Source organism: Pyxicephalus adspersus, chromosome 2, assembly GCF_032062135.1.
Source record: "Pyxicephalus adspersus chromosome 2, UCB_Pads_2.0, whole genome shotgun sequence".
Taxonomy (NCBI): domain Eukaryota; kingdom Metazoa; phylum Chordata; class Amphibia; order Anura; family Pyxicephalidae; genus Pyxicephalus; species Pyxicephalus adspersus.
Window position 1 is genome coordinate 82,332,711 of NC_092859.1, and position 14,975 is coordinate 82,347,685.

A 14,975-nucleotide genomic window follows, 5' to 3' on the forward strand; every position below is an offset into this window, starting at 1 on the left:
CAGTCTTAACATATGGTGCTAGAAAGATATTTAATTATTTATGAAAAAGTAATTGTTGAGGGCATCCTTCCATAAGTTAAATGTCCTGTTTACTGTAAAAAAATGAATCCTTTAACCCCCTCCTTTTGCAGGTTTAGACAAGTGATCCTAAATCCCACTGAGCTCATGACAGTTACCACAAGTCATACAAAACCCCATTCAGACATTGTTCCATGTGGGCCTGTCCCTGTACAGCACTGTTAACAGATAATTGTTTAAGAACAATTGTAGATTGTGATATCCAATCACTCCCTTTATACAGGAAAATTTGACATACTTAATTCCAGTCACTATCATAGAATTAAATCCATCCAAGGCTTTAATGATAAACAGGCACTGTCAATACAAGTTAGCATGGTAAATGTCCTTTAAATAAATCTAATTTTTTTACTATTAGTAAATGCAGTTGGCAAGATGGATTTCCCCTGCACTTGGCTAGACAGTACTGAAGGGGTGAGAAGGACTGGGAATGATTTTACATAATTACTTTAAGCCCTTGCAGATAAAGTAATGTGCTGTCAGTCTAAAGGACTATGGACTAACCTAGGTGTGGCTATTCACTTATGTGTTTATTACAGGTGACAGCTTCTAAGCAAACCAGGGATTTAACTGTAGAAAGAAAAGCTTTGTCTCCCTATCAATAAAAGTGTCTATACATTGGCAGGATCAGTGGGTATTAACAAAATTTTTTTAAAACTAAATAAAAAAAGAGCAAAGTCCTACTTCTAGGGAGAACCGTCATCACATTATGGGATTTTATAGTTTGATCACAGTTCTATCTTGGACACTAAATAAAATGTACATACATAGTAGAAGCCATGTTGGAAGAAGTGATTATGACCATTCTCCACCTAACTTTGAGTGTACTAAGCCTTTATTAACTTGTTTTCAGTGCTTTCTCTACTCAAGCTATACCTCAAGACTTACGAAAACTAGAATAATTGAGCTTTTACAAATACTGGATACGTAGACTCCTTGATGGGAATTTACTGCAATGGGGTGATCCAGTGGAAGGTAAAGTTACATAGCTGTCAGGTTAAAAAAAGACACAAGTCCATCAAGTTCAACCCCTATCTCAGATAAATGGGTGAAGGGGCAACACAGATATTTCTTTAAATGTATGCTATAGGAGAAAGCTGCACTGGTAAGGTTAGAGATATATGGGTTGTTTTTGTTTGCCTAAACACATTACTAAATTGTGAGTTATTAATTAATTGCAATCACTAAGAATAGTGATAATTTATTAGACGCCACAACTTGCTTACTATGGGCTGTGGTGCAACCATTATAGGTAGCATCCAGTAGTAATTATTTGCACATAATTAGAGCCCTGAATGATAATGTGCAATTCATTGCATCCATATGCTTAACCTTCTTTTGCTCTAGTGAAGAGCCTAGAGCCTACAAAGCGTGCCTCCAAAACACAACACACAGTCTTTCAAAAACCAGAACAAAGAGGTATATTGGCAGTGCATAGAATTCTTTATTTATAACAATAAAGTATATGTATACAAAGCAATACCAAATTCAAACCAGTAAAAAATAAATCAGGACTTACATAAATTTTTAAAACAAATATATACATATCACAATATATAAAAAGTTTGTCATTATTTTTCTTTTGGCCTGCAGTCAGAATATAGTTATCCAAACATCAGATGGTTATACTGCTGATACCTGCAATGGTGCTGTAAACATTCTCATTTTTTTCAAGTGCCAGACATTCACTTAAGTCCTCGCTAGAAAAAATGTCAAAGTTTTGGATACATATATATTACCATCATACCAGCAGTAAAAAGAAAAATGGCAAAGTAGAGATTATATATTACCATCATACCCCAAGTAGACAATTGGCAATGCTTTGGATCTTTTAAAGCCATAACAAAAACTGTAATAAATGTAATAGTTACAAAAAATGATGTGCAAAGTGGATTCATCTTTCATTTAAACACAAATATTCCCAAACCAATAACCTTTGGTGAACATGTCTTACCAGCAGTATTTTTTTTCAATTGTCTTGCAGAAGTTTTATATTTGTTGAAGGCTTGTCACAATACCACTCTTATACAGGATTTTCTGTAAAAAAATTATTTAATTAACTAAAATGCTATCTTTATGATGGCAAAATTAAGTTGTGTTTACTTCAAACACATAATTAGGTGTAGGGCAATTAAACATTCCTGGATGCAAACATAGATGCATGGGGAATCCTTACTGTGCATACTCAAAGAAATCCCCGTGCAGATTTAATCCAGAGGATGGGACCAGCACCTATACTGTAAATGTAACTGTAGAAAACCTGAAGCCAAAAATAAAAGAGTGTGCAGTCAATGTGTTTTTTCATATTTGCAACTACAAAACTGTTCTTATGTTTTTCTGAAGATACTTTACTAGTGTCAGGCCTTTAGTAAACTAACCGGTAATTCAATTCTGTATACTAGTTAACATTAAAAAGAAAATCACAGATTGTTTTAATAACCCATGCCCTGTCTGCAGTCTTAACATTTGGAAATTTCACATTAGTTTTGGTTATTATTTTAGTTTTGGATATCAATTTTAGTGATTTCCTTGCAAACTATATTAATCCTAGTAAACAAAAATCCCCTGACAAGCAGCGACTGTGCCAAGCGCACATCTCGTTGTTTTCTATTCCTGACCACACACTTAGTAATGGACGTTTCTTCTAACAAAAGAATATATATGTGCATTTTAAAAAAAGAAGAGTATAGTTTAAAAGGCAAGTGATGCTATAACCTGACATGATTTATTTTATTACATATCTGTGAAGAAATTCTATCAAGTTCCAGGGGTTTTTGTAAAAGAATGCATAGATCCACACATTGCACCATATTTGAGAGCCATCAAAAATGTCAGTGTTTGTGTGTGTGTATATATATATATATATATATATATATATATGTATGTATTTATATATATATAAAATACAACAATGGTGCAGTTTTTCATTTAGAGTTGTAATCGTCCCCTTTGGTACTTTTTCCCCCCATTTCTGTCACTTTATTTATATTTACGTAATGATCTAGTAGGTTGGAAAATTCATATGATGACCCAATCGTCAGTATGATTTCCCATGGTATTTAGCTTAGGTTTAAAATATCTAGAATTAAGGGATTTGTAAATATGCATCTTAAGGCAAATCTTTCAGGTTGATTAATGCCCAGGTGGAAAGGTCAGTGACCTTAGAGTTTCTTCTGGAAACCAACCATGCTAATGCTATTATTACAAGTTATTAAATGGGTTATTAAGCAGTCATATTTTAGATGGACATTTAATTATATACTAGACGGTGTTTGTTCTATCACTTGTTCAGTAATTAGAGCAAATAATATGTTTCATTTTGACTTTGCTTGACTTCACACACAAGCCATTAATTATTCTCTGCCCAAAGTAGGCAAAGTCTCCAAGTTGGGCTGCAAAATATGGAGATTGCCGTAATAATCAGCTGTTGAGTCCATTTATCACTTTTAGCACTTTTTGAGGTTGTTATTCTGCAGCACCACTGTAAGCTATTTACACATGTCCATTTGATATAGCAATCTGTTGCATTTAGATAGAAATGTTGCAAATACCAAAATTCTTCAGTTTGCCATAAAGTGTTTCTCCTGCACTGAACCCTATTACTACAACAGGATAGTGAAGCAGATGTCAAACTTCTGGGTAGCTTCTATAGGAGGATAAGTGATTTGTACTCATGGACAGGCAGATAGCCTGGCACCCCAAGGGTTTGCCAGCTTGCCAGAAGCAGCACACCTGTTTTTCTACCAATTTCATGCTGCAAGTGTTTTACAAGGATACATTTTGCGTGGCAAAGGGTAAGATAAGGGGCCACAGGGAGTTTTTTTTTAAACTGCTTATGCCTGCAGCTAAAGTTTGACAGATAATGTTCAGGCCAGGTTGGATTTCTGGCTGTATGCTCACTGTCCTGTTTCTGTTGCAGGGCAGTGGCTTTGATTTCCACCTGAGTACAACAAAAGATCAAAGCCAAGAATCCAACTTCAGTGGAAAACTGGGATCTAGGAGAAAAGGAAAAAAAGTAATTTGGGGGACATTGGGGAGCCAGAAGAATGTGCTGCAAGGAGCGCCTCTCTCCAAACTATTTACATAAGGGGGCATTTAAAATGTGTCTATACCACCTATTGTTTCTGTCAGAGATCTGACACAATTCTTTTCCACAATCTATCTCAAAACATGTGCAACTAATGTGCAGAATTGTTTGTTTATATTCCTTTGGCATTGAGTTGCTAATCCTGATGTGTTGCAGCAATTACAAATGATTAGGTGCAGAGGCACATATAATGCTTGTGTTAAAATAGCACAAGTTCTTAAGCTGAAAAACCAACTCAACAAAAGTTTTATTATACTGAAAGTGTTACATTTGATAACAATGTTCCATTCATTTAATGTGGTTCTTCTGCACTTTTTATGTTTTTATTTAATGTAAAAAATGTTACTTAATGTTCAAATATGTAGGTCACCCTAAAAAATTCTGTCAAATATCTGTATATCATACTTTATGCATCAATGCTATTTAATTGAGTGTATTTAAACACATGAAATGTACAGGAAAATTGAATGAAATAGGAATGAGAAAAAATAAGAAATGCTGGAAAACCACAAAAATCTAAAATTAAGCAATTACTGCATTTAACTGTGTTAAATAAAAAATTCACTGCATCAACATGAATATAACCCGTGACACTTGAGTATAATATTTGAATAGTAAATTAAATATAAAAACAACCCATTTGTAAGGAAAGGTTCTTGGGAACCTACAATTTTATCTAACATATACAAGTATAGAAAGATATCCAACTGTGTATAATTTTATTGATAATTGATGCCTATTGGGAAAATGGACTGATAAGCACAAAGTGGGTAAATATTTACTGCATGCAACTCTAAACGATGCTTTGTGTAGTTGTGTATATTCCTAACAATTATTATAACATTTATTTTGGGGAATATGTTTTATGTTCCATTTGATGACCTTGAAGATGAACAGCAAAGTGAAGAAAACATATAGCTCAGCATACTTTTTATACGTGCTGAACAGTTCCTTAAACCAGGTAAGTAACCACTCACAGAGGAATCCTAAATCTCTGAATGCCTTGAAGCACAGGCTGTCTGCCAAACTGGATCTAAGGCTCCTTTGTTTTAGCTGGGCAAGAATATTGAACATTAAATATTGAATTTAGATGAAGATCTTTTGCTCAAGTTAATTGAAGTGTATGGAAAACCATCTACACTCATTATCAGAAAAGGTGGTACCTCGTACTGTTAGTTTGATGTAGTACTAAGTGTATATTAAACTGAAAACTACCTTTCATATTATTATGTACCACTATTTGACTGACATTTACGTGTTACACATAGACAAACTGCATAGACCTAGTTTTTATATAAAAGCTGACCCTGCTTTAATAATAAAATTAAGAAAAAAAATATTATTCAGGTATCCACAGTTTATACAGTTTCAAAGACAACATTAACATGTACAATATTGGAAATTAGCCTTCAAAGAAATGCAGAATTCATACTAGAGGTAAGACTGTGGCCTGTGTGACAAATACTCAACCACACCACTTTCCTAGAAAAAAAACTGTTTCATGTGTCTAAATGTTAACAGTTCTAGAGATGAGAAACATGATAATATACATGGTAACGACAAACAAATATCAATCCCACGCATTCAATGCACATATTCAAACCACTTTTCATGAATGCAGTTATCTCACATTTAGAAAATATACAATTGATGTTTCTGAAATTAGGAAGAACAAAAGTTTGAGTATTAAAAATGACCATAATTTGATATCAGTGTTATCAGGTACTGGGATAAAAATGTGTTATCAGATTCTAACAAAGCACTACTTGCAAATGTTACTACTGGCATATGCTGCAAGATTAATTATTTATGTTATGACATCAGATTTGTAATAAAGTATTTAAGATCATAATTTCCACTATAGTAAATGGTTGCAATAAATAATTTAAACTTGGATATAAATACAGACCACTTGATTATGCCATTCAAGGCATAAATGAAAGTATATTTTTTTTTTACATTCTTCTTGTCACCCTGCCCCATCATTAATTTTCCATGATACGTTACTGAAGGAACATTTGTGGTGGAGCATTCTTTGGATTGTTAACTTTAGAACTCTGCCACTGTAACTCCCCAGTGGAGTTAAACAGATCATACCATTCATATTCTAGTCATAATCTTTATTATGATTTTAATTTATTTATTCCTACCAGGCCCTTTAGCTATCATAGTTACCAACTGAGCGCAAGTGGTATGTACTATAATACTCTATGTACAGAAATGTGCATCCAATATAAAAATATATATTTATTATGTGAACTTAAAAAAAAATTATATACGTATATCCTGACTCTTGTGCCAGCAGGAGAAGCATTTTCTTGCCTGAAGACTGAAGAAACTATCCAACATGACTTGCTATGAAGAGTCTTCACACTACCATCATTGGGTGCTGCAGTTCCACCATGGATGACGTAGAGATACAGGTTTCCAAGTGAAGATGGATTGGAAGGGTGTTTGATGCTCATGAAAGATGAGAAACCACTGCAATATCCAACTTTTTTATAAACTTGATAACCGAAAATTTACTTTTCACGTTCATCTTGGCAACATATTCGCTTGAGTTGTCCTTGAGCATTTACTACTTTACCACAGTTATGCTTCAATAACCTATGATTGCTGCCATCCCACAAATTGAAGCTCTTATTTTTGGGAAATAAATCCAACTTGCTCAAACAGTCCATGAAGCACTTACTCCTGTAGATTGAATTAAATCGGGGCAAAGGCTGAATTTATGTGTATGGTAGCACAAGGAAGTCCAAACTGTTTGTTGTAGCACAAAAGTAAAAGAGTCTTTTTAACTGCTCCAGATAAAATGCGAACATAGCGCTCACCTGTAAATCAAACACAGATGAACAATTCAGAAGGAGAAAAAGGTTTGAGGCATCTCATAAATGCAGTTAATAAATATGAACTATATGAATTACTGTATCACAGTTTTAAAAATTATGTTTAAGTTTCTGTAAGATATATCAATTATGCCACTTCTATAAACTCTAAGTGTGCGACATCAGCTCATTGCTTGACTAAATCTACAATGACATTCATTTTAAACACTTACAAATGCCCATACAGCATTTGTCCTAATATTGTTAAGCATGTTTTAAACCAAGGTATGTGGCATAGAAGATATAGGAGAAAAAAAACAAAATGTTTGAAAACACCTCAAAACACCTATAAATACCCTATACATTTCAACAGGGGCGTTTGAAGTATTGATGAGCAATTAAAGGCAATTACCACTTTCTAAACCCCGAAGGATGCATTTTCTTTACAGCCCATTGGAATGAAGGGTAATTTCAAACATGGGTGGGTAAACCCTGTATGAGTTTAAATGATGGGTAAGCTTTCCCAGTAGACTTAAGCTACGTACACACTTCCAATTATTAGCGTTGGAAAACGAACGACGAACGATCCTGCACGATATCTACGAACGATCGTATAGCACCGATCCTGCACATAGAGATAACGACACGATCGTTCGTAGATATTGTACACACAATAGATACGATCGTTTGAGCGATAGAGGAACTATGTGCACGACAGGAAAGTGAACGAACGTTCGTTCATTACGCATGCTCAGACCATGGACGATCAACGAACGATCGTACACACGAACGATGTTCAACGATCGTCGTCCAATCCGATCCGCCGGTCCGGTCGTTCGTTTCCAACGACTTTCCTCGTTCGTCGGCGTCGTTGGTTACTTTTTTTACGAACGATTTTTGCCCAATCGATCGTTCGTCGTTCGTTTTGAACGATAAAAATTGGAAGTGTGTACGCACCTTTAGCCTAAAATGTGCATCAAATCCCTTATGACAAATAGATTGTACAATCATTGTGTAGACATTGCACAACCAATTGCCAGCCTGGTAGAGACATCCAATACAGTGCAATTATTATCTGCATGGTGATGTCCCACAGGAAGTCTGCGTTAACATACTAACATATACAGCTTTAAAGTTAGAGCATATGAATCTAGCTAATCATGCCCATCAACTAAAATTAAGAAGGTTCTGTTTGATTCAGTTATAGTACTTTTAAATTCATTTTCTATGTACCATGTCATACTTGGTGACAGTCCCATATGCTGTCATTGTGTTCTAGAGCAACCGATCAATATACTTGAGATCAATAGCTTTAATCTATGCTGATAATAGCAGCTGTACAGCATTTATTAGCATAAAAAGGTCAGTCATCCCTAAGGCCAAAGGTCCTTCTTAGGTTAGTTGGAAAAAAAGAACATTGGGCAAATGTTGTAATATTTACCTAAATGTCCTGCTGAAATATACTATAGAACAGACTTTGATATACTGGATTATGCCACATTGTACTTACTAAACTGGGTTTGTGAATTCAATTAAAATGGTTTGTTAAACCAATTAACTGTGAATTCAATTAACCAAGAATGGGTTGATCGCCATCATACATGAATAGAATTGGGCTGTCTGTAAAACCATGTCCAGCAACCATAATTATTGCTGGGCACCATCTTTAGTTCTGAGAGGGAGGGTAGGGGGTGGAGGCAAGAGGAAGATGTCATACTGTCTCCTCCCTATTGAAATACCAGTGGTGGTTACTGTCAAATGTTTAGTGATCTGGCAGAATTTATCTCCAAATGATGTTCTGGAAAAGCAGTACAGATGCAAGATTTTCAGTAAACAAAAATGTCTGTCTCAAGCAACAAAATTCTATTGCTGTACACAGTTTAAGAGAATACAAGTGAAGTGACACTGGTTTAATGAATACCACATCACTTACAATATATTAGTATATAAAAAAAAGGAAAGACTTACCAGGCATTGCAAAATGTCTATATTACGGAAACTTCTTTTGCTCTCTGATGTAGCATGCTAGAAAGAAGTAAAATCTTTTAGCATTCTAATTTATTTTAACATATACACAGTTATTGCAAGATTTAATTCAAGACTCTGAATACTGAATAATTAGTGAATAATTAAAGCATTGTTTCATGGAGTTAAGTGCATGAGTAATAAAATGAATCAGCATCTGAAAACTTACACTACAGTTCATAACAAAGGCATTCCAAAAATATTACAACCCAGAAATAGTCCAAATAACCCATATTGGTTTTATGTCAAATTGCCTTTACAAGTGAGAATGAGATTGTATTTGTTGAATGACTCTCTTAAAATATTCCATATTAGCTCAATTGAAACATTTGCTATAATACTATATGTTAAAAAACCTCCTAACCTTGAGATGCTGCTTAATTGTAAATATATAAAATATGAGGAGTATGAGTGAAGAATAGGATAAAACTGTTAGAAAAGAGTTAAAAAAAACTAATGTACTTCAAACCTGAAATAGATCCTAAAATTGTCCGGTATTGGGTAGCAAATGTTTGCATACTAAGGTTTTAGCATATAGTAAAGGATTGTTCAAGTTTACATAAAGATCACCTAATAGCATAAATCTATTCCAGGTTTACTGAATCAACTAGATTTTGCCATGATGGTTTATGTTCTCCAGACCTAGAGAGCATTAATATATTAGAACCACTGCAGCTATCACATAAGTTAGTAACATTCATAATTATGAAACATCATAGGAACTGTAATTCTAGCCCCACCTGTATTCAATGATGGGGTTGTTTTTATCCTGCTGTAATATTACAAGGAGACTTGTAAAAAAACAATCACAGGTATTCCTGGATTAGATGAGGTGTTAAAATGTTGCCCTAGGCAGTCCATATTTTATATTTGAAAATGTGTACTGTCCCACCAGGTCAACCCTAGGTCCACCATAGAGAAATATCTTGTCCTATGGTTATCTGAATCTGGCCAAAATGACAAATAGATCCCAATACCTAACACTTTAACAAATAGGGGTCAATTAAATTGAATGTGTAGTCTACTGTCAAATCTTATAAAACTCTAAACATAATGCTTGAGTAAATTAAAGTCAACATACTTTAATTCATTAGTGTCTTTTTGATCAGTGTGGATTGATACTTCACTATTTGCTCTTCTTTGGTGTTTTAACTGGAAAAAAAGAAACAATAAATCCATATTAAGTGTTTTCCTTTCTTTTTGTCATATCAGTTGACACCTGAAAACAACTAACAATAATGGAATCCCCCCATAACCATGCAACCCCCACCCCATTCATTTAGGTTTCCAATCCCATCATTTTACAGGATTTCAGCCACTTTTTACATTTAGACTTGTTCTTCTTTAGAATATAAAAATAATATTTCTAACCAAAACTGAAAATGTTTGTAAATAGGATATGACATTTTTGAATTTTGTACACAATTTTGTGTATACATATAATGATAAAAAAAAATCAATCATAGTAATCATTTGAAGCTAGCTATAGACCATTCTTTCTTCTTCTGTTGTTTCTGTGACCTGACTCTAAAGCTGAGAACACACGTGCAATAATTGTCGTTGAAAGGATCTTTCACGATCCTTTCCAACGACTAAGGACTGCACGTTGCATGAACACAAGTGCTGTACATACAGCATTGTTCTGCTCTATGAAGAGGGGAGGGGGGATGACGGAGCGGCACCCCGCTGTTCGTTCTCCCTCTCCGCCAGGACAGGCGCTGTACACACGCCAGATTCTAGTCCGATATCGGCCCTGAGCCGATAATCGGACGAGAAACATTGGACGTGTGTACGTAGCTTTAAGTAAAGGGAGAATCAATGACATGGGCACCACAAGATAAAAAGTTCCACATGATTTAATAAAAACAAATTATATTCCACAATTTGTTTTCTATACCAGAATATAATCTGAAAGAAATGTAATCTTTAAGCAGAATTGCAAAATAAGAACCACTATTTTAATAAAGTCACAGTTATTTCCAATATTCCATGGAGAAAATAACATGGATGAAAATGTCACATGGATGAAAGTCACATGGATGAAAATGAGGTTTTCATTTTGTAAAAAGAAAGGCTAATTTGATTATATGTCTAGACTACTATCCCACTCCTGATGTAATTAATGCTACTACTACTACTACTGCTACTACTAAAACGGGTTGAGTGTTTATATATTGGAACAGCTTACCTTCCAGCACATTACACCAAGTACAAATCCAACCACTGTACATGCCATTGCTATAGATGCTATGCTAGTCCATGGTAAGGATGCTCCATTGCTGGTACCAAGTTCACTTTTGTCTGTGTATCCTGTAAAGAAAAGTTTTATTTTATTTATTTATTTTTCAACAGTCATATTGCAGTAAGATCTACATAAAGAAACTCCTAGCATGTTTTCAATAAAGAAAAAAAGCAAACAAGGTTCACAATGTAGTCTGCATATAAACCATTTTAAAAGTCCCTGCACAGAACAGTGAAAATATGCAATCAAATACACAAATATAAAATAAATAAAAATACAAATGTTTTGATATATACTTTGGTAAATAAAAGTAAAGTTGTGTATTCAAAACAAGTTACAAAATTCAAGCATGTTGTTTTCTATACTTATTCATTAATAAGAAGGTCCATTGTGCTATGTGTCTATCAAACAAGGAATATCCAAAATGTAAGTTCAAGTAAACATTTGTTCCTAAAAGTGTTGTGCTTGGCAGTTTGCACATATTGGACAAAAACCAAATGACGTACGTTTCACCTGCTGCAAATGTTCTAAGATAAAACAACATAGCTAGAAGGATAGCTGACACATTCATATTCATAAATTATCAAAATCTGGCCAAATGATCTAAAGTTACACAACCAACATATCCATTTACAGCTCTGCCCAGTCTGTAGCTCAGCAATCAGTTACAAGGTGTCATTATATTATGTGAAAAATGCAGAAGAATCTAAAACTTGTGCAAATTAATGATCCCCTTGTTTATTCAAAAGGTAAACACATAACAGGCTGCTTTCTTTCCCAAATTCTGACTTCTGAATTCAGAAAATGTATTCGTTTTGAGATGTTGATACATTTGTATTTATACGGTTTTTTTAAAGCAATATGATCCAAAAGGCCAAGCAATACCAACATAAATCCCTATTTCGGAGGCTTGGCGTTAACTCCTTTCAAAGTAAGAACTGCAGTGTCAGCATGGAATGATTTTTCTACCAGACTTCCCTTTAGGGTGTCTAAAGAAGAGAAAAACAAGTGCTTTAATGCACAATAATATGTTATGACATATGGATGAATTCTCCTCTTAGTTGGTGCCAGCGAGGGATCGCCGTGTAGCAGGAACCGGTGCTAATTGCATCTTTTAGCACTTGTGCTTATCAGCCTTTGCAGTTATAAACATTCAAAATCTTTTACAAATGTAATTGTGGGTGCATTTCCTTACATTTCATCTGTACATGGTTGCCAATATAAGACAATGGAACTAATTTACTAAGGAAACTTTTTATTCAACACTTTAGTAAAATTTAGTTTACTTCAATTATCCAATTATGTGAAAAACAATTCTTTAAAACTCAACACAATTAGTACTTGCACTGCTTGCTCATTGTTTATTATTGTTTCCTATTTCCTATTTATTGTTTATACCTACACTACAATAGAGGTATTGTATAACCCGTTGATGCCTGTTTTTCCCTATCTCCACCCTATTACCTTTGTTCTTAATGTTATATGTGTTTTAAGACTCATAATCATCTCTGGTCATCTTTTGTACACATTTTCTTGGTTCTTTTGTTATATACTGTGAATTCTTATATTTATGACGAGATGGCAATAAAAAATTAAAAAAGAAAACTCAACAGAATGCCATTTGATGAAGGAAAACGCTTTTAGCATTAGCTTCTTTTTATATACAAGCAGGTGAAAATAAGGTATTAAATATCAAGATTACAGTACACCCACATATATATTATTATATATATGAAATTGATATTTGGCAGTTCCTTAACTAAGCAACATATATTATCAGTGGCTGTAGCCTTCTAAAGCCAGGTGTACATTGCAATTCTTGCATGCCAGGAATTTGCATTAGACAGAGAAGAACACTTAGCTAGAACATTTTGTAATTTTTTTGTAATTCTTTTCTTTGTAAATACTTCTGCCCTTTTTCACATCTGAACTGTTAACATACATGTCCAGCTATTACCCAAACTTATCCCCATACCCCCTATCTCATGTATTATTAATTATTGTCCTGTTTATCTTGTTAGTTTAGGGATTTTCTTGTACTCAAAGCTTCTGGGAGGCCAGTTCCTGTTTACATACCAGAGAACTACATCTCTTACATGCCCTTTTCTTATACACAGGATTCAGGTTTGTGGGAAGTAAAAAAAAAAGAATAATTGTATGCATGTGGAGTGGTACAGGAAAGTGGGGAATTGGTTTTGTGGAGTGGAGCAGGCAGGGTTTACGATGCTCGTTGGAAATTCAGTACAGTGGGAGCACCGAAAAGGCCCTCAAATGGGAAGTTAGGTTAACATTAAATTCTTGGCAGATCATCACAAATTTTTCTGCAGTCACAGTGTTTCTAAAGACATTTACACATACGTAAATACGTATGTATTGCAGAGATTTGCTTTTTTCATTGCCCAGACATAGACGTTAAGCTTTTGATTTACCACTGAAGGGTTTATCCTCTAGTATTGTCACTGTGCTTCTTGCAATAGCTGTATAAGGAATTGTTCTGAGCAATGGCAGTTACAGGAAATACTTGGTGGTCATGTCAATGGAATGATATCACCAATGAACAGGAATGTCTATACTTTGGCAGATAATCTGTTCCTAATATTCTTCATCCACAGATTATCTAAATTCCTCTTATCTAAATTTACTGTATATTTTTTAAGTTGATGCCTGGTTAACAATGATTACATTTAAATATGCTACACTCCTATATAGAACTATATTAGTAAAGTGAAGTCAACAAAAGCTAGGCTGAAAAAAATGAATCGTTTATAGAACATGTGCTGCACTGTGTGACACTGTAAAAGCTCCAGAACCAAAACGAAATACCAAACATAGCTATTAGATGGTAGATACAACTATGACATTGCATTCCATCCTTTCCAACTCTGATTCAGTGTAAATATTTTATAAATAAGATTAATCGTTATAAAACATTGCCCATTATGATGTAAAGTAGGAAAGAGAAACAAAAGAAAAAATACAAACTTTGAAGTATTTGAAGTACACCAAATGCTTCTCTATTTAGAATGTGAAAGGTAGAGTGTATACTGTATAGTACAGGAATATGCAACAATGTAAATATTTGGAGAAGGATAATCTGATATGGAACACTGCTTATTGGACTGTATAACATTAGAATACTTAATATAAATATCAATAAATTCAAGTGTTTCACAGACATGTTTAAAATGTGTTCTGCAGCAGGTACTTTCTGAAATGGTGTTTGCAAGAACAATGAAGCTGAAATGGTTTGAGCATAGTTTTCTTGTTGAAATTACCAGAGAAGATCTAGTGGTGCTAATGATGTTTAAAATAGTAAAGGGTCAGATATTCTAACAATTAACTTATTATTTGCTTCTTTTTTTTTGTATTTGTTCAGTAAATGCAAAAATTCAAAAAAAAATAATCTCTCCCAGTTTGAAGTTTGAACCACAGAACAATATGCTGTGGATAAAGGAAGGAGGATGGGGTTTAGCAAAAGGCAGCAGGACTGATACAATTTCAGTGATTTCAGCGGATAAAATCATGTCTGTTGTTTGCCCACATCAGGAAACTGAATGCAGTTTTTGCAGATCCTGCATTGCAGTGAGGTACTCATATGTATTTCTTTATTTTGCTCTTATACACACTTTAAAAAGAATAACTGATGCATGCATAAACACAAGCAATTGAAAAATATCTCTTTTCCATTTTAGATCTGACCAATTCAATAGAAAATGTC

General features: G+C 34.2%; 1 protein-coding gene across 1 annotated transcript in view; it reads right to left on the bottom strand.

Annotated features, from left to right (window-relative positions):
- Positions 1-1,502: 1,502 nt before the first annotated feature.
- KITLG (KIT ligand) overlaps positions 1,503-14,975 on the bottom strand; it is a gene marked incomplete at its 5' end in the record, with an annotated part of 40,553 nt that continues 27,080 nt past the window's right edge. The window contains 4 exons of the mRNA XM_072399019.1: positions 1,503-6,996; positions 8,959-9,015; positions 10,097-10,167; positions 11,204-11,325. Coding sequence (XP_072255120.1) covers positions 8,976-9,015; positions 10,097-10,167; positions 11,204-11,325 — 233 coding nt within the window. The remainder of the gene's footprint in view (positions 6,997-8,958; positions 9,016-10,096; positions 10,168-11,203; positions 11,326-14,975) is intronic.